This window comes from Mus caroli, chromosome 9 (assembly GCF_900094665.2).
Source record: "Mus caroli chromosome 9, CAROLI_EIJ_v1.1, whole genome shotgun sequence".
NCBI classification, from domain to species: Eukaryota; Metazoa; Chordata; class Mammalia; order Rodentia; family Muridae; genus Mus; species Mus caroli.
The window spans coordinates 60,481,953-60,508,888 of NC_034578.1; the positions used below are offsets into that span (position 1 = coordinate 60,481,953).

The 26,936-nt window shown below is 42.9% G+C and overlaps 1 protein-coding gene across 3 annotated transcripts in view; it reads right to left on the reverse strand.

The window, feature by feature from the left end:
- The window catches only part of Map2k5 (mitogen-activated protein kinase kinase 5), a 219,138-nt gene that overhangs the window by 158,542 nt on the left and 33,660 nt on the right, over nucleotides 1-26,936 (reverse strand). For all 3 annotated transcript variants that reach the window (XM_029481666.1, XM_029481665.1, XM_021172645.1), the window contains 5 exons: nucleotides 26,248-26,317; nucleotides 21,942-21,982; nucleotides 20,939-21,006; nucleotides 12,695-12,743; nucleotides 5,015-5,079 (listed from right to left, as the gene is read on the reverse strand). In XM_029481666.1, the coding sequence (XP_029337526.1) occupies nucleotides 5,015-5,079; nucleotides 12,695-12,743; nucleotides 20,939-21,006; nucleotides 21,942-21,982; nucleotides 26,248-26,302 (278 nt within the window). In that variant the 5' untranslated portion in view covers nucleotides 26,303-26,317. The remainder of the gene's footprint in view (nucleotides 1-5,014; nucleotides 5,080-12,694; nucleotides 12,744-20,938; nucleotides 21,007-21,941; nucleotides 21,983-26,247; nucleotides 26,318-26,936) is intronic.

The window sequence follows — 26,936 nt, forward strand, 5'->3', positions numbered from 1 at the left end:
AGGAACCGCCAGATTGATTTCCAGAGTGGTTGTACAAGCTTGCAATCCCACCAACAATGGAGGAGTGTTCCTCTATCTCCACATCCTCGCCAGCATCTGCTGTCACCTGAATTTTTTATCTTAGCCATTCTGACTGGAACATCTTTTAAATTAGGTAACATATATTTTATGCAACTGCCCATCAGAGATTCTGTTTTTCAATAAATAAACCACATTACTATAATGATCTATTAGAATACCAGCTTCTAAGTGCATATTTATTTTAGTTGGCTTTATAGTCATATCACAGGGGCAAAAGAAGACCTTGAAACTCATATGATCTTTGTTCCTCCCTCAAGGACTGTTCCCAGCCCCGGGCTTCATGAACACCACTTAAAATAAATGAAACAGCAGAAAGCAACCCTTTGAGAATTACTCTTCTCCTTATTTTCTCTAAATAAAAATCTTAAACAAGGATAAATATTCAACCCTTTACACACCATCTGGGTGGAATATATGCTACCTATTGTATCACTAGAAAGTTTACCCATACGCTGGACCCCAGGAAGGAGCTGGAATAGAAAATTCACTACTGATGTCTAATACCTAAAGACTGGAACTCATGATCAATCTAAGACTTAGCCTAAAGATCTTGCATTAGAAAACAGACAAACAAAAACCCAGAAATGATGAGCCTCTGGTGACTTGGGCAACTGTTAGCTAACAGGCAGCCCAGTGTGACCCCAAGGCTGTGCATCCTGCACTTCTGAAGCCTGAGCTCCAGCAGCTCCATCCAAAGCAGGCCCTGAGTGGCCCTGGGAGCAGAGGGTGTGTCCAGAGCCACTGTGCCTGCTAACCACTCAGGTTTCAACGGCACCCACTATCAGACAGGGACCAGTTGGCTAGGTCAGGAGATGCTATGTCATCAAAGTCTTACCATCTACAAGAGAACTACTCATTGCATAGACATCCTTGGTCTGGGAACCCCCTTCTAGGCAAATGTTCTGAATGTATTAGGCAACCTCTGAAGCTGGAGAGGCAGGGAAGGGGGCAATTACAGAACTTGATTGAGAGCCCCCGCTGCTCCTGCCCTCATTCTTACTTTAGCCACTCAGTTCATAACGCTGCTCCTAGGATGTTTAGGACACAGAGGAACACAAGAGACACGGTGTGACCTTGAGAAACAGCGCTGCCTAGGGAAAAGCACAGAAGGGAAAAAAGAAAGACAAGGATCCGCTGCCTGGAGCTCTGGCTTGGCCAATGAATGACTAAACAAATGGAAGCTCGCTCACTTCCACTGGCACAACAGGTGCACACTATATAAGCCACTCTGGGACGACCTGAAAACAAACTGTGATACACAGGCAAATACTGTGAAGCGTTCAGAAAAGCACAGTGTCATAATATGATATAATAATGTCTTATTTGTAGGATAATTAGAAAAAATATAACATGCAGCACAGTGAAGAGCTCTCTAAGCTAACTGAGTCCAAAGATGATTCTGAGATTGCGTTTATAGCTGTTTCCCCATGGCCACACAAGGGCAGAGAATGAGGGTTTAAGTAGTGTCCACTGTCAGGACTATCATTACCAGCAGCCACCATGGAAGGCGCAAGCCAAGGGCTCGGCATTCTGTGCATCATCTCATTTAAATGTGCAGCAATCTGAAAAGATAGGTACTATTATTTTCCCCACTCTACAAAGGGAAAGGCTGAGGTAGGAAACTATATACAGATTGTCGATTCACATGGGGCATACTTAACTACAACACATACTGCCTGCTATATCCACAGAATTTTTGAAGTACATTATGAATCAGGAAATAAAGTCTGTCTTTTCTGTAAAAACACTGTTTCTCAGAGACGGGCCTTGGGGTAAGGGAGTAATGAAAACGAACCCATATTCTTTTCCCAAACTTGTCTTCTTGCTACACTTAGGCTATACTTCAAATCTCAATTTCTTTTATGATTCAAATTAGTAATACAAAAAAAATACCAACTAAAACCACCTGCTTAGGAAAACACAGAGAATGGCTCAGACAGGACAGGGCATGGAATCCACACTACCACCAGGTCCAGATGTCAGCCAGTTTACATACTGCCAGTTGAGCAAAGTATCCAGACTGAAAAGATGAAAATGTGCCAACTATTAAATGAGATACACTGCAGCTCCGTGAGGCACCACATCGCTTGAGATTTACAATGTCCTAGCAAGCGAAGCGAAAAGACTGAAACACTGGGCTTCTGATACGCACTTAGTAGCTTTATTATACTTCCAATGGAAAAAAATTAAATAGACCCATTAGGCAGTTTTGTTACCAATGAGTGGATTTTCCAATATTTTCTTCATCTAGTTTATGTAGCATAGCCCCTAACATAATCTTTTTTTTTTTTTCTGGAAAAAAAAAAAAAACCTCACAATTTTTATAGTAAACACTATTAAAGTAAACTTGGTGCAAGAGAAACCCAACCACAACACATTGCACAGTGTTCCTTAAAGACTTCAGTAAAGTGGACTCTTAGCTCTTGATGACTGTAGCTCTGCTCCGTGGAGGACTGAAAGCCAGGGTTACAAGGACATTGCACACTAAAACCCAGAAGTGAGGCACAACCATGGACCATGTCACACTCTCCTTAAGAACTAGATATGAACCAACTGCAGTGATACACATGTACAGTCAGGAAGGTAAGACAAAAGGCTTGCTTGGACCAGGGAATTTAGGACCATGGCCAATGTGGTCAGATCCAGTTTCAAAGCAAAAAATACACATAAGAGAACTGTGTAGGCAATAGGATCCCTGAAGTTTCTTATGAGAAATCTACTAATTAAAGTAGTCTACCCTCACTTTCCAGAAGCAAATGCTGTCCAAACAGTAACAGTGACAGTCTCAGTGACAGTCATGGTAAGTGCAGACGATGGTGGCTAAGTGAACCCTTAGGAGAAGCTGACAGTGGCAAGCAGCTAAAAGGGTCTGTGGCATTTGAAATGTCCCTTGGACATGCCTGTCCCAGTAAGAGGATTGCTAGCCCAGTTTTGTAGCATAAGAGGGTAGACAGGGTATTGAGTAGGAAAGTTCTACAGACGGCAGAGGGGCTGACGGCACCCGCTGAATAGAAGTGCACTAAAAGCCACTATACCACACATTAAAATGCTTACAAAGCCAGGCATGTGGTGCATGCTCTTAATCGCAGCACTCAGAGGCTGAGGCAGGTGGGTCTCTGTGAGTTCCAGGCTGGCCTGGTCTGAGTAACAAGATACAGGTCAGCCAGGGCTACACAGTAAAGTCCTGTCTTAAAAAAATTATAGAAAATGGTTATGATAATACATTTTATATTTCATCATGATTAAAAATATTGTTGAAACAACAGTAGCGTAATCTCATATTGTAAGTGTCCTTTGGGGAAGTGGGCAGGTTACTCACACATCCCTGTACAGTCCCTTCTTTTTTATTTTCCTATTACAATTATACAAATGATTAATTTTTTTTAGATGATTAAATTCTTAACATCTGTACTGAAGGTACAGCTTCCAGGAACCCTCGGACCTGGTTCAATTCTAGCCCCAAAGCAAATTTGTCTCTGATTCTAATTGTGGCAGGACTTAATTTCAGACCAACAATTCATCTTATTAAACTGTCTATAGGAAAAATAATCTAAAAGATGAGCATACATTCTTTTCTTCTGCTTTTGTTTTATTTTTTAAAATTTTTTTGAGTCATGGCCACACACTGTTGCATATGCTGGCCATTAACACATCATTAAGTTCACGCTGACCTCAGACAATCCACTTGCCCCAGCATCCTGAGGACTGACCAACATAACTAAAGAGTGTTTTGTTAGTTTGTTTGTTATGTTTTTGTTGATGGTGAGACAGGGTTTCACTGCATCTCTGGCTTTCCAGGAACTTGTTATATAGACCAGGCTGGCCTGGAACTCACAAAACCCCACATGCCTCTGGCTCCTGAGTGTTGGGATTGAGGGTGTGCACATGATATGGAGCCCCGCTTAAGTTCTTAAAGACCTATGTTCTGGGGGAGGACTCGCAGCCTGGCTGCACCTGGGGACTGAGGCTGAGGAGATAACTAGATCATACGACTTGAAGGACTTCTTCATTCCATGTCCAGTTCCATGCCAAGGCAGCATCAGTACACAAGGATGTGCTGGGCTCACGAGGATCCAATCAGAATACAAATTAATTCTTTTATAACCCCAATTATTTTTAATATTACAGTAGCTACAGTCAAAGCACAGCCCAGTGCAGTGTGGGGCTGGCGTGTGTGGAAGAAAGCTCTGTTACCCTGAGGGCTTTCTTACAGAGGATGGATTTGTTAATTCCTAGTGGAATATTTTTCATACACCACTGCAGACTATTAAGTGCCACATATTACATTATGTAGTTTAAACTTTGCACTGCCGTGAGAGGGACTTCCCTGTCGAGAGAGAGCTGTTTTTTATGCTTAGCATTTTTTAATATGAAAATGAACAGTCCTTTAGGGTAAGATCGCTGCAACTGGAATTTGGGAGAGCTTTCTCACTTAACATATTCATCAGTGTGTGTAGGGACTCTCTCGGTGGGGGTGGGGGGACACGAGAGGGCAGGAAGCACAACAGGAAGAAGCATTTTAATAACAGTGTCAGCACAGGGCACAGCAATGGCACTTATAAAGTTTGGCATCCACTGGGCATAACTGTGAGCAGGCGAGGGACCAGTACAAGGTGAGAACAAGCTTCCAAAACTAATAATCAGTGATGGTTAAAGAGCAAAGGCGAGCACACGCTAAACTTCAGGCACACCTGCTAATGGTGGACTAGCCACCACCCACCCAGGAGAGATGCAGACTCAGAAATATTAAAAAGGCAATATAAATGCATTTTCAGGCAATTCCCGAGAAAATTGAAGCTGTCTTGCAGAATTCCAGTGTCAAATGTGGAAATAAAGCCTAAGTGGTGGTGCTATGTAAACCTCTGCTATGAGGGCCCTGGGTCCCCAGTACTTGGCGAAGTAAACAGCAAGTTTAGACAGAATGACTACTCACTTGTAGACTGTGCCTCCGTTGCCATGGCCAAGGGTGTCTCGATACCGTATGTCTTGTTCATTCATCTCCACAGGAAAGAAAGAAAAACAAAAAGGGTGTCATGCTGCGGATGGAAATGTCAAGGAAAGCAACTCTAGGCCATAAACAACAAGCAGGCTGGGTCATTCCAAGTTCAGCTGCAAGAACGAGAGGATCAATACAACATTTGCTGTCCAATTTATAAAAGACGATACCAAGGGACAAAGTGATGGAAAGTTTAATGACAATTTGTTTGCCTGGGTCATTTCATTAAAGTTTGATAAAAGGTGTCAAAATGGAATGATATAACATAGCTCAGAAGGGTCAGGTCAGAGATACTGATAGGAGAGCGGTCTCCAGCAGAACTAACTAATGCCAAGCGGCAACACACACAGGGCCCAGGACCAAAGTCAAGCTCGGGACATGTCTGTGTGACACAGACACACACACACACATACACACAAAGTAATCTATGCATGCAGTGTAAATAAGCCAGTCCCCAAAAACTCCTCTGGTGATCCTATAATTAACATTGAACAAACTAACTAAATAATGTTTATCATGTTTTTAGAGTACAAAGAGCTTTTCTTTGCAAAGGATAAATTAGTGCATAGCAAAAGCTGAATAGAAGTCATATTATGCTGGTAAATGGCAAATCACAGGCCTACAGAGAACACGGTGAGCATGTGTTTAATATCAACTAATGCTACTCCTGTAACTTAATGTACAAGACGTCATGTTTCCTAATTCTACAAAACTTACACCAAGAACACCACTCTTCTTGGTAATTGTATCTGGCAGGTAAGTTGTGTAAGCACCCACAAAGTAATGTTTTCAAGTCTTTAAGGTACCCCCTAAATAATCATTTATCAAATGATTTTAAGGCTAATCTGACTCCATTTGATATATTCAGTAATTCTTTAGGCACTGGTACAGTTGCATAAAAATTAACTGCCAACTTTATTCACCAAGTAGATTTAATAAAGGTATTCTTTTCCACATATCTAAGGCTCGGGGAAAGGAAGCCCTGAAAAAAATCAATTTCTAGGGAATTGCACTACCTTGCATTGGGCAGAAAATGGATGGAGTCCTTAATTCAATATCACTTGGAAAATAATAGTTTGCTTTTGGACCATTATTATGGTAAAGCTTTAAATATCTGCTCTGTTCTAAACTCCCACCAACTGAATAAAGCAAGAGCTACATTTATCAAGGGAGATAGTTTTCTTCTATGCATTTCTGCAGTTGAAGCTTCAGAGGACTGTGATAATTAAGTGTGTGGTGCAAGCAAAAGCGACAGCTTCCTTGCCAAGCCATTTTGCCAGTTCCTAAAAGAGTATCGACAGACTCCTGTGTAAGGGTCAATTCAGCACCAGATTTAATTGTTGTACTACCTGATTGATGCAATTTACAATCAGCTAATTGCAATATTTAAGGTCAGTGGAAAAATGTTGGCAGACAAGTCAGAACAATTGCCAACTGCTTCACTATTTGAGGAAAACTTTGTTCTCCATGACCTTTAAACTACTAATATAATAAAATGATATTTTACCCTGTAGAAAAGATGTGGCATGAAGGAAAGAAAGCCACATTACTCTGGACTTAAATGGCACCTTTTCCAACAGCATTAGCAACAGCAGCCCAGGAAGTGAGCTGAGATGCTACGCCAGCAGGACTGCTGCTTGCTTCACTCTGATTGATGAAGGGTTCATAAACAGCAGTGTCTACTGGCAGGTACAGCCCGCTACCAAGCCAATTCCCTGAGAGCATTCCTCTAGGTAATCTAAACATGCCTCCAACAAACTAATTTGCACCATTAACTTGCCTAACAAGATACATTCTCACTGTGGCTCGAAGTAAATTTCTAGGAGAGAGGAATTTCACTTGGTCAAGTCCACAAATTCTGAATTTGCAGCACTGAGATTAAAGGGCAGTTGGGAAGTAGGCCTATAACACAGAGGCTCTGGGCTAACAGTTGTGATCAAGTCCTCCCCACAGACAAAGGACAAGGTATGGGTGTCTCTGACCATTTATAATCACAGCAGTACTCACAAAAGAGGAGTGGCCAGTATCATGCATGTCAGCCTCATTAGGAAAATGGGGTCATATTATAGGGGAGGGGCTTAGAGGCTCATGAGGGAGGTGGGTGGGAAGTCAAGGGAGGCGAAGCCTGATGCTGCATGTGTATATGAGTGAGTGCTAAAGCTTAAGATGAAACCAAGGAATCCCCCAGGTACTGAGGAAGACTACGCAAGATCACAGACACAGAAGTGGTTCTGAATTACGGGTCTAAGAGTGTTTCTTTAAAAGACAACATCCATATGAAATGATGTATGCTGTTTCAAGGTATACGAGTCTTTGCCCAGCAAATGAATTGATGGTATTTCTTTTTTTTTTCTTTTTTCTTTTTATAATATTAAATATAAAACACCAATGGCTGGAGAGATGGCTCGTTGGTTAAGAAAACTTGCTGCTCTTACAAAGGACATGGGTTCTAATCCTCAACCCACACTGGGAGGCCCGTGATCACCTGTTCCTCCAGGTCCAGAAGAACCTGATGTTCTCTTTTCTGATCTCTGTAGGGACTGCATGCAAATGGTGTACATACAGACATGCAGCCATACCCACAAAGACAGATAAATAAAACTGCCAGGCATGGTGGGCACTCCTTTAGTACCAGGAGTAGGGAGGAAAAGGCAGGGGGATCACTGTGAGTCTGAGGCCAGCCTTGTCTACATAATGACTTAGAGGCTATCCAAGGCTATCTAGTAAGACCCTTTCTCAATAAACAAATAATACCGCCGGGCATGGTGATGCACACCTTTAATCCCCGCACTCGGGAGGCAGAGGCAGGTGGATTTCTGAGTTCGAGGCCAGCCTGGTCTACAGAGTTCCAGGACAGCCAGGGCTATACAGAGAAACCCTGTCTCAAAATACCAAATAATAATGATTAATAATAATAATAATAATAAAACCTATGTATATATCTGTATCAGATTCCTCTTCTGTTTGCTTATGAGGTTTCAATTATAGCATATAATGTTTTTAAAAGCACAAGCTTCATTTGCTTGTTTTAGGAGACAGTGTCATGAAAGGTCAAGTGGGTTTGGGTTTTTGTTTTGTTTTTTTGTTTGTTTGTTTTGTTTTTTTGGCTGTTGTTTTTCTTCCCCCACTCCCCACCCCCCACCACCAAACTCCCCTGGCCTTAGTCCCCTGAGTCTGGGACTTGCAGGCTCATGGCTACCATATCATGTAAAAAACAAAGGCTACTGAAGCCGAGCTCATGAACTGAATTAAAGAAAAACAGCTTGAAGATTTCATACATAATATAAAACTATAAAAAACTAGCTAGTAGCATTTTTGTTATTTATAATTAGATAAGCGCATTAAATGAACTTTTCAAAATGAAGCACAGAAATTTTGTTTAACAAGAAATGGAGGCAGGATTCCTAAGCCTACAGAGGGATTCATGTGACTAGGGTAGTTAGGACCAAGTATCATAGAAGTTTAGTTCTATAGCATTTTAGGACCATTGAACCCAAGTCACTTTATAACTTGCCAATCAGTACTCTAGTTCAACATTAGCACTGTGTCTCTGGTGCAGTGTGGGGACATTGACTGCCAACAGTCATTGTGCACAGACAGGCAAACCACTGACCGAAAGGCAATTTTCAAAGTAAATGTCATTTATTTCTAAGGAAGGAAAATTTAAAAACAAAACGTGTAGCTCAAGTACTAGAGAGATGGCTGGTTGGCAAAACGCCTGCCATGTAAGCATGTGGACTTGTGTTCATATCTTCAGCACCCACATAAAGTGGGGCACGGAGGTGCACACCTGTGCCCTCAGGGCCAGGAGGCAGAGGGAGATCATCTTCAGAGTTTGCTAGCAAGCAAACGAACCAAAACAGCAAACCTTCGGTTCAGGGAGAGACCCTGTCTCAAAAAATAAAGTGATCACCAATAGAGGGGGGCAGTTCAGCCAATCTTTGACTTCTATGTGTATACACAATGCCATGCATGTACATGCATGCATTACTCTTCATGCACACCTCACATGGTTTTCAAACTGTACAGATGTGAGACTGGTTTTTATTAACTCGATGAAGATGCTAGTTTTTAATTATAATTGATTTTCTTGGTTTTGACTGTAAAATGCAAAGCAGCAGTAAAATAACAGATAGGAGGGAAGAAGAGCCCAGGAGTCACAGTCACTGCATAGCCACAAACAGGAATGACAGGGACTCCTCCATTCTGCTTAAGAGAAGCAGGGGTGAGAAAGCAGCAGGGCTAGCAGCCAGCACTGAGGCCCGGCTATGTCTGGACAGAAAGAGGGACTCTGCAGTTCTGACTCAGTCGCAGCTTCATTTCTGCCTCAGGCTTCACAATAGAGAAGAGTGCACCATGCTGGGGCTGAGTGGGTTTTTAAAGATAGTTTTTACAGCAGATTCCTACCCTCCCCAGGTTACGGAGTTTTCTAAAGGCATCTGAAGGTCTAGAAGCAATGAAGGTGTGGTAGGAAAGGGACTGGCCAGTATGACTTCTCAGAGTGCTAACCTGGCCTTACCAGCAGCAGGAACTATAATCACGCTACAAAACCAAAAAACCAAAAGAGAAACCACTTTAGAGACACTGAGGTAAAAGCCATAGGTCTGTGGAGTGACTACTGGCTATTTTATAAAATTCTCTGAATTGACCCTCCGGGTTCTTCCCAAGGCAGTTTGAAACCCAGGCCCAACATTAGACAGACAGCGCCACGCTGGACTCTGGGTGGGGAAAACATACTCTAAAAATATTACAATGAGTCTGAGTCAGAGGTCTCAGAAAGACAGGCCCCAAATAGCTTTTGATTTATTTATTAAGCTGGAGAACTGGAAACTCCCACCAAAGAGTGTTAACAAGAAAAGAACATCTCTGTACCAAAGACTAAAGGAAAACTTTTAAGTGGTTCTTGATTTAACATATTAATGAAATTAATGGAGACAGCCAAATGGAATTTAATTATGGACTAGCAAAGAATATGTTCTTTGTTTATTGTCTGGCTGTGTTAAAGAGAATAAGTATGCATTGCTTATAAATCATTAAAATAAAAATGCTCAATTAATCCTATCTTATATGTAAAAGCCTGACAGAACTGAGTCCTAGCCTGAGACTTTTGCTTCACAAATCGAAGCAATAATGGTTTCAGAAGGCGTCACACTCTATGAGCAGACAATTGGGGAGATTTAGTAAATCCCACTTTATAGAGCAGAGACTAATCGGAAAACACAAGCCAGTCAAATGTTTCTTATGAACTGTTGACACTCTATCAATGCTGAATCAATTGGTGGCATTTACTCTGAGTGACAGAAAAGAAATAAATATTTATATCACATAACCTATATCAATGAACCCAGGCAGAAAGCTATTTCTAACCTGTCAATATTTGATTATCTTGAAGAATCATGTCCCTTTCTGTTAATGATTAATATGAATTCCTTATGAAATCTAAGTGGAGGCTAGTGGGAAGGCAAATCATTATTAATGCTTGAGAGCTTAAACCACTAAAATAAAACTACATCCAAGTGTTCAAGTATCGTTAAATGTGACTTACACCTTCTGTAGCAAACGGTGTCAGTGTTCATCCGTGAGATTTACTGATGCCCACGCCACCCTCGGTGCCTCACTGCAATGCAATCTCACCTTGCTCAGCTGCTCCACAGCACCAAGGGAGGCCGAGGACAAGCAGGTGTCTGAAAGCTTAAGAGGGAGCAATGCCCTTCCTTGTCTCTCATCTTTATTTATCTTACTGATTTATTTTTGAGCAAAAGTAAACACAAGATAAGCTTACCTTTAAAAAGAAAAAGAAAAAAAATCTGCCACATTGTTTACTGTGGGGTTAGCACATCCCCAAGAGAAAGCAATAAACAATAGTTAAGTGTCAAAAACCATTGCTGTGCCAATCTCCACTGCAGAGACCCTCGTAAGTGACACTACTCTGATATTTGTGGGGCTCTATTTGTCATCAAAGCAGAAGGGCATTTCAGAATGCTGATGTGGTGCGTGCGTGCTTGTGTGCATGCGTGCGCACAAGTCAACATGAAGTGTTTTTCATTTAGGAAAGAAGACTGTATGACAGGCTACTTATTCTCCACTGCCTAGGTTGAATAATGTAGTTAAAACTTCTTAATTTATGTCTATTTTGAAATATATTTTACGGCTGAGAAACACAAGTGACTTGTCCATAAACTGTAATTAGTAACTAGAATGCAAGCAGGCTGAACATGTGTCTGTACATGGCCTGGCTCGGTGTCCCAGCTTTGGTGCACATTGCTGCCAGTGTGAGTCAGGCACAGGGGAGCCAGCCAGACCTCAGTCTACGCACACCTTTGGTGCTTCAAGGCAAATGCTATCTAACATTTGGAGGCTGACAATATAGCACCGGCTCAAAATGTTGGAGGAGCTGGGTTTGATCCCTAGCAAGCACAACCTATCGCAGAATTTGAGACTACCAGAATTAGACACACAATCAACACCATGCCAGATTCTCTTCCACTGTACGTGGAACATTTAAGAACTAGAACTCACACACACTGACTGACAGACTGTCAGAACCAGATCAACTCAATTTTTTGTAACTCTTCAAAAGACTGTGTGCCATGCTTCCAGAAGTTCTGTTTTAGGGCGCACGTCTATTAGGTGCAATGTTACAGGTGCTATTAAAGGACACGCGTGAGGACCCCTCTTTGTCCTCTTGACATGCTGCACTACAAGTCTTTGATTCATGAAATGCCAACGAGGCTTGGAGAGGTCAGCGTGCGAAGGCACTGAATAAGCATCTGAGATAATTAAGATCTCAGCCTTCGAAACAGGGACGGAAGTGAACAGCAGTTAAGAAAATCAATAAGAGTCTTTTATTTGCAGTGACACAGATGTCTCAGTCAATAGAGCCTAATAGGCAGGCTTGATCGCAATGGACAGGCGCTGCCTGGAAGGCTATCAAAGGGCTTCACTGTAACAAACATGAAAACGCATTTATGTTGCTACTGAGGAATTGCAGCCCCTGTAGGTAGCTTCATTCACCAGTGAATGTTTAAAAGTACTATACTATTTCAGAAATGTTCGTTTACTTGAATCAAAATTAGTGAAAAATCAGTGGCTCGCAGGCCTCTTTGTCCTTCCCTGGCTGGGTTGGGTCATTCAGTTTCAGATGGCCCAACAAACAAGTCAAACCAAGGTTCCCTGAAGCCCAGGGACACATGTGTCACGGTCTGACCGATCTGGCTTCAGTCCCCACAAAAGCCAAGGCTGGTCTCTGGACAAAAGAGAAGCTAAGGCTGGAAAGTCACAGTTTTCTCCTTCGTCCCCAGAGATAATGAAAGAAACAGTCACTTCCAAACCCAGGGCCCTGTCAGCCGCCAACGGGATGACGACTTGTTCCGAGCTGATTGGCTTCTTTACACTGAGACAGCAGTGTGGCTGTGTGCACAGCGCCTCAATCTGCTGGGAGTGGAACCCATTATCTCAGGTTGAAAAACATGCTGCAGATTGTTCTGCCAATCAAATTAAGCTTAGGCATTCATTTATGACAAGAAGAAATGTGCAGACTCTTCATCATTCAACACTATGGCTACACTTTGGACAGCGACAGTGCTACTCTGGAGTTTAGTATGCAACAATACCTACCTGGCCGTTGGCCAGTATCTTTCTCAGTTCAGCTGAGGACTTCTTCAAGCTGCAAAGAAATGACACTGTCAGTGGCAAGGTAACCAACACCTCTCAATACTACTGCAAATTCCAGACCTTGCAAGGGGGGAGGATGTGGCTCAGGTGGCAGACTGTTTGCTGAGCACACATCCAGGCCCCGGGGTTGATCCTCAGTACCAGGCAAAGTGTGGTGGCACACATGGGTAATCCTGAGGAACAAGAGGGACAGCAAGCAGTTCAAGGTCATCCTTAGCTACATCAGGAGTTGGAGGCCAGCCTGGCTATATGAGAACTTGTCTAACAATTAATAATAATAATAATAATAATAATAATAATAATACTCCAGACCAAAACATCCCTTTTCTAAGAAGGTTTTGTTGTTGTTGTTAAGTAACTGGTAGAATGCCAAAGGTTCCATGGAGGCCAGAAGCCCAAGGAGTCTCCAGAGTTAGGAAGCAGACTACGGAGAGGGGCGGAAGCACCTCCACAATGATTTTATGTGACTTTACACTTGTGATGCACAAAACACTGGATGCTTTTTCAAGAATATTCTCAGGCAGCAAAAAATGACAGCACTTCAAGCATCATATGATAGACAGGTTACGCTCTGGTCTCTTGCTACAGATAAGAGTTATGCACTTAACTTCCTGGAAACAAACATACAGTAACCACTGTCAGCAGCTATGGGATCTGGGACCCATTGCCTCTCCTCTTGGAAAGTCGATACTCTTTCTATAAAATAGGCAGCATATCTGTATTATAGGTAACCAGACAAGTGAGACATTACCGAACAGCACTGTGTGTACACTACAGGCATAGTTTTATTAGTCAAATAATAAACCAAGGCTGCCCTCTCTTTCTTTTGCTTCCCTAGGAGACTCAGCTTCCATGATTACACAGTGATTATTAAAGTGTTCTCGGAACATATATGACTATGTGCTACCTAGTTAGAGTGAATCCTACAGGCCCTGACCACAGTACTAACTCCAAGCAGTGCGGCCTAGTAGGATGTTTAAGTTTGTTGGGGGCGTGCTCTCCACAGAGACTGTGAAATATCTACCTGCTTTGATTTCTCTGCCTCTCTCACCAGGAAGTGACCGGCTTGTTCCATCACATGGTGCCACTGTGAAATGCTGCCGTTTCACCAGGCAGAAGTCAGTGAGACCAAACTGTGGACTGAAACTCTATACTGTGAACCAAAATAAACCTTTCTTCTTTATTAGCTCAGGCATTTGTTACAATAGCAGAAGATAATATATTATGCAAACATTTCTGCAGATAGCTTAGTCCTGTTTAGTGAAAATGCTTAAGAAAGAGCTCCGAAGTTCTCAAGCTTTACTTACAAGAGGTTAAGCCTCCACAGCCACCAGACTAAGTAGCAAGGGTTATAAAATAGCACCTCACAGGCTGGAAAGATGGATCAGCGATTAAGAGCACTAGATACTCTTTCCAAGGACCCAGGTTTTGTTCCCAGAACCCACATGGTGGCTCACATCTGTTGGAAACATCAGTTCTAGGGGACTCTGACTCCCTCTTCTGGCCTCTGTAGGCACTGCATGTATACGGTACACGGACATCACACATGCAGTTAATGCACTAGAACACAAATGGATGGATGGATGGATGGATGGATGGATGGATGGATGGACACACCTTCTAAAAATAGACAGATAGGAAGGTAGACAGGTGGGTGAATAGACGGACGTATAGATAGATAGATAGACAGACAGACAAACAACCTTTAAAAGAACACTACCTCCCTAAATCCTAGTCTTTGAAATGTGAAGCTGGCCATTTCTATCCTTAACTGTCCACTCTATATTCTCTCTGCCAGATAAAATCCCCATCTGCTCATTACCAGTGTGGCTCTTTCCTCCCCTACACTCTCACCAGAACCTGGAAGCTCCAGAACACAGACCTCACCTCATTCTATCATGCTCTATTCCTTCCTTGCCCCTGAGCAACCAAGTGCTAAGTGTTCAAGAAATGGTGGCTACTGTTACTCTGTGGCAGGTGTAGTGGTAACATGAGAAGACATAAAGAGCAAAATATGTCAGGAAGGAACAGAGCTCAGGACCTAATCTGAACCACACTGGCATTCCACATGGCATCTTCAATATGATCTTAGACTCAAGCTGGCTTTCTGATAATCATTCTCTCTAAATACTCCTTACAATTCTGCTGTGGCCCAACACAGACTACTGAGCCTCAGTTCCCACACTTTTTAAAACTGTCTAAACTATGCCTTCACCTAAGGATTCTAGGCTGATAACGTTCTCCAGAGGCTGATCAGCCCAGGGGAACAGTCAAGAATTTTGTAGACTGGAACTAAAGATGTAGTACATACCAAAACGTGAACAGCTGCCTCAGAACCAGTCCAATTACTAACTTGGTCATGCAGCTCATTTGAAGAATGCTGAGCAATGGCAGACACTGTAGCCTCGTGAGGTACCTCCACAAGAACTACACTCCTTCATGTATGCTTATTATTCCTAACTTACAGAGAAAGGACACAGATCCTGTCTAAATTCAGATTAATACACACACACACACACACACACACACACACACGAGTCTGAGAAATAGTTACGTCTTTGTATTTCCATAAATGACTCCCGATTTGATAATTCTGCTTATTGTAAAGACACAAGCACCCAAACAGAGCTTCCACTGTGCTCTCTCCACAGATAGTCCATTATGTCATAAGCTTAAATAATAACACTTTGATTCATGGCCTTTACAAAATGTCTTTCATCCAAGAAACAAAATATGATTCCTTAACAGAGCTTCATCAATCTTATGCTAGCAGTGGATGGACAGAGAGCTTAATCATCCTCATTTTACAGAAGGAGAAAGCCAGGCTGTTTAGAAAGACCTCGGCAGTGGGACTTGAATCAGTAATTATGACCTAGGAATACCATGTGGGTTAATAAGCTCAGTCTAACAAATGGTCATTCCCCATGCCGAAAAACGACTTATACACGGAAAGTAACAGGAGGGAACTGACCCCACTGACAGGCCAGCATCCGGCCTTGCTCATCTAGTTTAAAGGGAAGGGAGAGCAGCGCTCGGAGGCAGAGCGCAGGTTTAACACGGGTGGGGGCTTAGTTTCACGTCTTAGCATGAAAACCAAAAAGTGTCATCCAGCAAATTTGTTCTATACCTATACCCTGGTTATCCAATATTCCATTTGTTCTTAAGAACCTGAGTTACCAAAAGCTCTTTTTAAAATGTACATAATTGTAACCTCACTATAACACTTGAGAAAAGACACCGAGATATCCAAAACATAAAAGAATAAAAAGAGAGGGCCATGGGCTAGGGAAATGGCTGAGGGGTTGGGAGCACTGGCTGTTCTTACAGAGAATCTAGGTTCCATTCCCAGCTCCCACAAAGAGGCTCATGACCACCTGGAACTCCAGTTCCAGGGCATCTGACGCCCTCTCTGGGCTGTCGGTGTGTCTGGGCATGCACATGGTGCACAGACACACCGACACGCATAGCACCCACAAGCAGTTTCTGTTAAGGTAGAGTTGGACATGGTTGTTCACATCTACAGTCCTAACACTCCAAAGATTGAGGCAGAAAGACTGCTCTGGTTTCAAGGTGAACATAGATTGCATGGTGAATTCTGGGTAAGTCTGGTCTATAGTGCAAGATGCTGTCTCGGAAACTAAAAAGAAATATGAAGTAAGGGGACTAGGAATGATGTCATAAATGCAGAGTAAGTTGAAAGAACTCAGCTGAGAGAAATCTGAATGTGGATATAAGTATACACCCAGTCACTCACTCACCCCAGCAAGCATGGCGTACCACACCTCATGCCCCGGGCTTGCAGTGGGTATACTGCAGTCACTGCCTGACACCAATGAGCTCCCTGCTACAGACAAAAGAAGCAGGGCAAGATACAGGAGTCCACACGGGGTACCTACTATAGCGTGGTGGGTGGTTGGTAAAGAAGGCAATTTGGTCCTTGAAGATAGTTAAGGTTAGCCGGATTGAGAGAGAGGGTGAGGAAGAAAAGAACGAGGCAGCAGCAGAGAGATGCACAGGCTCAGTAGTGAGAGGGACCACGTGCTCAGCAGCAAGGCTGCAGTGTGCACATCACCTAAGGCAAACTCTACCACTCAAGACCTGTGGGAGGCGGGGGGTCTCACTTCATCCTGAGGGCATGAAGAACACTCAGAAGTTCCCAAGTAGGACACAATGCCTCAGAACTTCATCTGGATCTTCCAGTTTAGAGATGGTTTATTCCTGAAGAATCCATGAGTTAGAGCCAGGGTCCTCGGTGTGTCAGTGTTGAGGGCCTTCAAATGACTCTAGTGGGATGTGCTTATGTCAATCAGAGGGGGGAATCTCAAAGGGGATCTTGATACCCAGTCTGTCTCTGTCTCTCAATCGTGACAGTCACAAGGAGTCATTAGCACACCTGTCCAGAGTCATTAGACCTTCAACCCCCCAAAAGTTAACTAAACTTTTTATCTTAACAAAATGGGCTATGTCACTATTTCAGGTATTCGATTATAGTGAAGGAAGACTAATACAATTAGTAAGGATGTCCCAGCTAAGGTAGAAGAGATTGACAAGAGACTGTGGAGATTCGCTGGAGCATCTGTGCAGCCAAAGGGATGCTGCAAGTGGGCAAATGTAGCACTCTTGGGAAGGTACAGGCTGCCGTTAGGATGAGAAAGAAGATGACAGGAAGAGCTAACTTGAAGAAGGAACAGTCCCATTCTTGGTGCAAAACTCAATCTTTACAAGTGGGTGCGGAAGAGTGACAAATCCCAGCTCAGAAAGGAAGAACCTCTTAAGATGTATGTGATGAAAACTAAGGGCAGCCTTGACCCAGGAAGTACATCCCTAGCCTAGGGTTGTTGGGAAGAACCCAGATGTCTGTTTGGCAAAGAATGGGAGCCAAGGATGAAAGAAGGGCAGGGTAAGGCTGTGTTTGCCCTCTTTCTGCTCCCCACAGACAGTTTCTACCAACACCGGGCTTTGCTTGCCCTGTGCTGCCAGAGCCCTCTCTGGCTCTCCAGGCCAGGACAAGAACGGTAGGCACTGATGGGCCTTCCAAGTCCCACATGACCTGCTCCCATCTGCATCCTTCCCTTCCAGCACTTGAGTTGCTCTCCCCAACTTCCCACACCCCATCCTACCCCTCACCTATCCTTGTGCTCCTGCCAAATCAACCTACTTACAAACATGTACACAAACATTCACCTTTAGCTGAGATGTCTGTACTGTAATGTAACTTGGTCCTCCTTGTGCATCAGGTCTACATGGAAGCAATCAGTTTCCCCAAGGAGCCAGTGGTGAGTATTAAGTTCAAACAGAAACATGTTCCTGACTAGTGTTTCTCTCTGCATGAATCTGCTTCCTTTACAACACTATTGACACGTCATACTCCTAGGACAGCAACTAATGAGTAAGAGATACTCAACAAATATCTGCTGATTAGCTTTCAACCTGGGGCACAGAACATGGCCAATGCAGGGTAACATTAAAACACCCATAGGACTTTTTCAATTAACATTCTTCCATTACAGGAACCACTATCCTTACAATCTAGGAGGCTGCCATATCCCTTAGTGAAGAGGCCAAGATGAAATGTGAGATAATCAGGTGGTAAAGTTCCATCTGATCCAAGAATCTTACTGTACTCCATGAAGAGACATGACAATTTTTACACCAAGCTAATCCTCACTTGCAGGGAAAGTAACACTGTTTCTATGATTTGAAATCTTTTCAGCCGGGCATGGTGGCGCACTCCTTTAATCCCAGCACTCGGGAGGCAGAGGCAGGCAGATCTCTGAGTTCGAGGCCAGCCTGGTCTACAAAGTGAGTTCCAGGACAGCCAGGGCTATACAGAGAAACCCTGTCTCAAAAAACGAAAAAATAAAAATAGAAAAATAGAAAAAAGAAAAAAGAAAAGGAAGAGAAAGAAAGAGAAAGAAAGAAAGAAATCAATCAATCTTTTCAATTCTGTTGAAAAGTATAATCTAAAATACCAGGGGAAAGCTTGACTTCTCAGGGCTCATTGGCCATCTGTGTGCACATCATCTTTTCTGGGATCAGTGGCACCAGTGAACTGTTCTGCCTTCCAGGAGCCCTGTGAACATGCAGTCCTCTATCTCTACGCCTCTAGTCTGCAAGACTGGGGCTCACACGTCCAGGCAGTATGGAGCCAGTGCACGCAAACCAGCATCTGGCAGGTCCAAAGCCCTCTGTGGAGAAGCAAACACCTCCCCCACAGGACCAGGCAAAGGCCGCGCTGGTGTCTAGCTAGCTAACTGTACTTTAAGATGGAACCGACTGTTAATGAGACGCCTTTTAGAGCCTGTGTTCTCAGCAGGAAGGCTACTGGGTAGATACTGACACCACAGTAAAGTATCCAGGGAAGCAGCCGTGGGGGAGGAACCTAGTGGAAGGACCTTAGGTCACCTGGAATTGTGGAGAAAGTGTGGTGGCACACACCAGTAATCCTAGCACTTGGGAGGATGATGCAGGGGGACTGCCATGTTTGATTTCCACCTGAGCTAGATAGCAAGAGTCTCAAAAATTAAAGGAAAAAAAAATACAAGCAAGACCTGGTTCAGTGGTTAAGAGGACTTGCTCCTCTTACAGAGAACCTGTTTTGGTCTCCAGCTCTCAGATGGAGCCTCATTGCCATCTGAGTAACTCCAGTTCCAGGAGCTCCGACCACTTCTTCTGGCTTCTTGGGGCAGTGGTATACATATGTTACATACTAATACATACACACAAACACTCATACATATAAAATGTTTCAATTAAAGACAATAAAGAAGAGAGCAGGAGCATAGGACCAGAGTCTGTGGCTCCGGTGTTAGGTGCACTCACTCTTGCACATGTCCCCACCATGAGGCAAGTGACCGAAAAGGTATCCTCAACCACTGCCTGGGCCAGGCAAGATGGACTCTCAACCTCTAAAACTGTAAGCCAGAGTCAAACCAGAAACCCACAGGTAAAGACCCAAGACTGCACAGAGGAAGACAGAAGGATGTGAAGGGAAAGCAGAAGCCTAAACTGCACCTCACCCTGTTAAAGGCTGTGCACACACTGACTGAAGCCCCAAAGCCAGGGCCCTTCAGTGCAGGATGGAAGAAGCTCTTGTGGTTCTGTCAGCTTTCCAGCCACATTGTGACTGCAATACAAAGCAAGCACCTCCCAGCATCACAAGGTGAGGAATGTCTACAGGCAGACTAACTGAACACCTGAGCATTGCCATATTGTAGCAGTTAAATTGGGGGATAAAAGAAGACTATGAAAGGCTTAAGATTTGTCCCAGAGTCGGGTGACGCTAGCATGAAGTGACAAAAGCGATCTTCTTGATACAGTGGTTTTAATCTCCTGGACAATGCAAGATGCCATTAATGAGCAGCACTGCCGGTCTAGTTAAATGTCACCATTTGACTCTTCCCCTGACTCTGTCTGGTAAAGATGCCAGCAGATAATGACACTGTCAAAAGATGGGCAAGCAGGAAACAATAAGAATCACACAGTTTGTAACTGGATCAAGACTTGAAACAGGCTATATAAATAATTTGGAGACTCGGGAAAAACTACTTAGAACAGAATTAACTATTTCACATGTCAATTTCATCTTTGAATCTTTATTACTTATTTATCTATTCTGCATGGGTGTGTGTGGTATATGTGTGTTTGTAGGGGGTGTGTACACATATCTATGCACATGTGGAAGTCAGAGGTTCATGTATGAGATCTTCCTTAATGAGTCGCAGTCTTATATTTTGTGATAGGCCCTCTTACTGGACTTGTAGCTCATGGATTCAGCTAGGTGGCTGACCAGTGAGCTCCTGGGATCTGCCTGTCTCTACCTCCCCAGAAGCAGAGTCACGAACATGCGGTGCCACATCTGGATTTTAGATGGGTGCTGGGGATCCAAACTCAGGCCCTCACGCTTGCCCGCAGGCGCTTTATTAACTGAACCATCTCACATGTCTCTAATTTCATCTTTATTAACTGAACCATCTCACATGTCTCTAATTTCATCTTTCTAGATTAAGTCTTCTTTCTCTACAGTCAATATGTAGCAAGAGCTATCTAGCTACTCAAGTTTTCTTTACAGCCACCTATTCTTTTTATCTTACAGAAAAGACAAGTGTGTTACACCAGCATCTTCCCAGCCCACAGCCACCTGGACAGAGGAGCACAGCAGAGCACACGTCCCTTGTTTGTCCTTACCTATTGCTTGGAAGCGAATCTGAGACCACAGGGCTGGTGTGTTGAGATGGCCCAGCCCGCGTATTCACCTATAAGTGAAGAGAGAAGTCGGGTCAGTCCCGTGTGCTGGGGACACAGTTCTAATTAGCCTATAATTCAGCGCACAATGCTCATCTCACTATGAAGGTTAATTAGCATGTTGCTAGACAGACCCACTGCTGGAGTATATTCAGTATACAGGCTACAGATGTGTACAATCTGTACATTACATAATCTGATATCCCTGGCACTATTCAAATACTTAAATAGGGGAGAGAGAGAGAGAGAGAGAGAGAGAGAGAGAGAGAGAGAGAGAGAGACCTCAGTTTGCTATCTACAGTGACATAAAGTCAGGCTGCCCATGCAAGCACAGTAAGCTCTTATCTGGTGTTAGTAGCAACCCTCAGGATGCCACCCCTTCCGGCTCTAGAACTGCATCCCATTCACTAGAAAATGAGGTTCAAGTAATTAATTATAAAACACTCGAGCCTAATAAAATAGCCACCTTTTCTTTCAGATGTGAAGCCTTGAGCAGAAATTCAGAATTTAAAACATGCAGAACAATGAGGAGGCATTAACTAGACATGTTTTCCAAGCATAAATATGTGGAGAGAAGAGGGAGGGCAGCCTGTGTGCAATATGCTTACGAGCTTAATTAATCACCACAAGGAAGGCTGTGTTCTCACTCAAATAAATCTTAGTGGACAACAGACCCCAGGATCATCCTGGAAAAACTGACCAACAAAATAACTCCAAGTCATTGAAAAAATACAGCACCAAAGGCCAGGATCCACATACATACACATTGTAAGCAAATACAGATGTGGCCCTTCCACTTCCACCACTCAAAAATGGGGGGCGGGGGAGAGGAGAAAGATTGCTTGTCAGAGCTTGAGAAAGTGCAGTTTTATTTGACATTTCAATAAGTGGAACACAGCATTACAAATCCATCTAACTTTACTGAAACAATTATTGAAATTCGTACCTTCAGGCCATGTATGTTCCGTTCCCCAGGAGGCTTGCAGGCTGAAACAGTAATTGACTAAATTGTAGAACACATCAGGGCCATTTACAAATTTGCTCAAAATGAATCGTTTAAAAAGAAATGAGGGTGACACCAAAATTAGCAGAGAGAAATGATTGAAAAGTGGCCCCCAGACCCAAGGTGGGAATTATGAACTGGGTTTTTAACGTGCAGGAGTGAGCGTTTATAAATGCACAGAGCTTTCTGACACCACTTCGTATGAATTCCAATTTCTGCTTAAAACACACCAAAACATTAGCCGAGCTAGAATGATGAGATTCCTCTCGTGGCTCAGATGTCTGCAGTCTTCTCGCTACAGAACTGCACAAGGCAGTCAAAGGGCGTGCTAAACAGCAGGCTTCTGCTTTTGTTGCTTTGAAGGCATGGAGGGGTGGAGAAAGGGTTCTTGAATGCCAAAAAGACTGCTGGGAACTCCAAGATGGAATATGCAAGACTGAGTACGTTCAAGTCTTATAAAGTCATAAGCAACTGGACTATTTAAACAGATATGTAATTTAATGAGGTCTCCAGAAAATCTTCATGTCCGTTAATACTTAGTTCTGAGGGTAACAGAGGACTAGGAAACCTGCTCGGGATTTCCCAGCACCACCGTGGGCTACAGTGAGGTATTTCTGGTCCAGCAGGTGCTTCTTCATCACGTTTCAAACACAAGCTCCCTAGCCCTGTTCTAAACCAATTCTGCCCAAACACTAGAGTGTCCTACAGCAGGCTGTTAAGGGGCTGTCAACTCTGTCTAGAGAAGGATGAATTTGATTTTGTTTTCTTTTTGTTTCTTGACAACAGAAACCAAGCTGCTTAAGAAGACATGCATTATAATTACAAGGTATGGGGTTCACTTTCACTTGGGAACTTCAAGTAAATTTGAATTTATTGTGTTATTAGGGCTGGAGAGACAGCTCAGTGGTTATGAACACTGGCTGCTCTTCCAGAGGACCCAGGTTCTGTTCCCAATACCCACATGGTAACTGACAACCATTTCTAACCCTAGTTCTAGGGGATCAAACATCTCTTCTGACCTTTTCCAGTTCCCACACACTCATGGTACACAGGCACACACATACACAGAAAATAAAATGAATATATATTTTTAAAGAATTTATTACATTAATATTCCAAAAATACATAAACATGAATAAATGTTTTTATATTTTAAGCGTATAGGATACTTAATATATTAAGATTCCAAATCTTCTTTCCTTAAAATACAAATTAACAAAACAGCGGCTGCCTTCTTCTGACGCCCAGCCCTGGAAGCCTCAGTATTCCCTCAGACGACTGCCTCTGCGGTAATCTGTGCAGGCAAATGGGGGTGAGCCAAGGGCTGAGAAGGCCTCCAGCTGTCTTCTCTAACCTCAACACTGCTTGCTTCTCAACTGCCCCATCAAGCCTTTGTGACTAGAAATCTAAACAGCCATGTCGCATTCAAAACCCCAGCAACCTCATAGATCCTGAAGTTCAGAAGGCACTTACTATAATGCTAACCAATTTTCATACTTATTAATATTTAACACAGCTCTGAGCCACAGGGAAGACTTGGCCATGAACTAAGACTGGAATGCTATTCAAGGCAACAGTGCTCCTTGAAATGAGGAGGATATGTGATCAGAGTAAAATCTTTGTCTCCAGACCCAACAACTTGCTCAGCCTAAAGATTCTTTTTGACATGGGTCCTAGGCACAAACCCTTATAGGGCTAGAGAGCCTCTCACCAATCAGGAAGACCCAGGGACCCTTTTACCATGCCCACATTCTAACTACACTGTCCAAGTATGCACATCTGCTGTTGTGATAAACACCAAGACCAAAAAAATGCCTTGGGGAGGAAAGGGTTTATTCTAGCTTACAGGTTACAGTCCATCATCTAGGGAAGCCAAGGCAGAAACCTGGAAGCAGGAACAAAAGTAGAGGCCATAGAGGGCTGTTCACTGGCTTGCTTCCAGGCTCATGGGCAGCTACCTTTCTTAATACAATCCAGGATCGTATACCCAGGGCTGGCACTGTAGACATCAATCAGAAATCAAAACCTGACAGTCTAATGGAGACAGGCAGTTCCTCAACTGAGATTCCTTCTTCCCAAGAATCTCTAGTTTGTATTAAAATAAAACCTGAACAAATATGTATTTCATCACATGGGTCCTCTACATCTGTAGTGAGGTAGTCAGGTACCAAACAAGACAATCGAAAAGAGCCCAAAAGATCTGAGTCACAGCACAGAGAAGGGGATGAACTACCATTTTGAAATTCTCAATGTGGCCTGGAGAGACTACATTCAATGACATATTAAGCCACATGGGTTAGTTATGCCAGGGATGCAGATTATCACAGCATGTCATAGCTGTGTCTTTATAGCATTAAATTAAACCAGTGGTCCTCAGCCTTCCTAATGCTGCGACCCTCTAATACAGTCCTTCATGTTGTAGTGATCCCCAACCATAAAATTATTTTCATTGCTACGTCATACTGTAATTTTACCACTGTTATGAATCATAACATAACTAAGACAGCCCTTGTAAAAGGGTTGTTTAGACCACCAAACGGCTTGTGAGCTACAGGTTGAGCACCACCGCACAAAACCCCTCAAACTCCCTTCACACACCCACTAGAACTTGACGTTATATGCCTTTCCCAAGAAACAAACTGTAATTTAAGCACCTTCTCACTCGCAGTATACTAAATGCTTAGTTGCTGTATAGCTCTCAGGCTACTTAAGAGCCCATACAACGGAAGGAGAAAAAGCTAACTGTGGAACTCCTGGGAGGGACAGAAAGGAGAGCTGAGGTCTCAGAATGGCTGCCATCACCAGGGGGTTTAGCACAGGAATAGCCTTGCTGACAAGACTGCCTGGACAGTGACAGGGAACTGAACTGAGAAGAGTTCCTGTGGAGAGAAGGAAACTGTTTAGTGTAAGGAAAAGCCCTCCAGCCTGGTGACTAGATTCTCTGGGATTGCCATAACAGAGCTCAGAAGCAATGGATAGAGATTTTCAGCCTGTAAAACACTATTCTTTGTGATGGAAATGATTTTTAAGTTTGCTCCAACTCTAAAGTCACAGAGAAAACAAGGAAATAATCTGGGTCACTGTCAGGAGGCATCTACAAAAGCACGGCAGTCTCTCTGTTTCCCTGTTCAGTCAAGCGCCACAGAACGCGATTAATCATACTTTTCTTTTGAATGACCACTGATCTTAAGTAGCACAGTTTTATCCTTTTACTTTGCCCTCCATTAAGTTCTTACTAATAATGAAATAATCCCCCTGGTTCTACTGCCCACGAAAACGCCCAAAGAAGTAGATTGCACTTGAACCCGGATCTCCTCCCTAGCTGGCCAAGCCAACTGCCTTTGAGACCATCCCTGCAATAGAGCCCAGTGGTTAATTGAGCCATTCAAACTTCTGAGTTACAGGTAATGAAAGTCTAAAATGTTTAATTGGAAAACTCATACCATGATTATCTGTACAGTATTAGTTAACGAAGTGAGTTTAGCTTTTAATTATTTCAATTAAGCTATTTCTAGAAGAGTTACTTAGAGGATTTCCTGGTCTGTTCCATTAGTTAGAAAACATGGATTTCAAGTGGTGCAAAAATCATGGTTAAAAACTTACTTTGGTATAACTAAGTCACTCTTTTCACCACTGTTCAAATTTTGAGAGGCTATTTACACAAGGAACACTCACAGCCAGTACAAGGCTAGCATTGCCCACCCTAAAGGAGGGATTCACTTAGTCTCACCCTCATCTGCTCATGTAAATCAACTGCCACTGAAGAAGAGGGTCCCACTAGTTTTGAAATACCTCCCCCATCCCAAGACAAATATCAAGCTCTGCCCAAAGCCCTGTCCCTGAGCCCCATTTCTCACAGCCTCCACACAAGCTAACAGGTCTCATCTCAACAGCAGCCTTCACCATCATTAGAGCCACAAGTCGTAAGTCCAGAACTAAAGCCAGCCATCTGCCTTGCTTTAGAATCATGGGGACTCCCAAAGAGTTTTTTAAGCGAATGTAAGTATGCACTTCAAAAACAAAAACCAATCTAGTTAGTTTAATTTACTCTAGTAGATTAGATATATTATCTGCTATAACTATAATGTAGCTTGCAATCCCCCATGATAATGAATACTTCTTTTGTTTTTTTTTTTCAGATTATGAGCTAAACATCATGCTATGTGCATTTAAACCTTTGGAAAGCATAGCTGGTGATCAAACAGTTTGCTGAAATAATCACTGTTGATTAGAATTTGTTCAACATTACCTCTTGGAAATATCTGCAGCGGCTCTATTAGCTGGCCATTTACTTGCTGTTCCATTACTGTGGAATAATACTGCAAAGAGATAATAGAAAGAGATTACTCAGTAATGTATGGACACTGGGACAGACACTTACGGGCTGTTTAATTCATGGTACTCTTGTAAATGGCTGGTATGCACACATCAGCCTTGAGTACACAGTGTCTCTAGTTGCACATCAAAATTGCTACAGTGAATGTATTCAAGATTTGGAAGTCTAGTAGGGGGTTATCGTCCATACCACCATTTATCTTTAAGACTAACAGTATTAACTAAGACCCCATGTTAGTATTTAACATACTTTAAAATGATATATATTTTAAATCATACAAAAAGCATTTTATAGAAATTACTCAAATTGCTTCTTGTGCTTTTCCTCTGAAATTTGTAAAGCAAAATGAATAGGCTCAATATTTGGCTTGAATTCACGTGTCAGTCAATCAAACACGCACATGTGTGTATGAAGCACAGAGATAATAGGACTGAAGTTGAAGAGACTGCTGGGACCAGTGAACAACATAGTACTCAACCAAGGACAACAGAACTCCCATGTTAAACAGTCTCCTAACAAGTCTACTTCTGATTCGTAATTTGGCTGTAGGCACACTTTAAGATGGATCAAAACTTACTGTAAATTCTAGGCACATAAAGCAT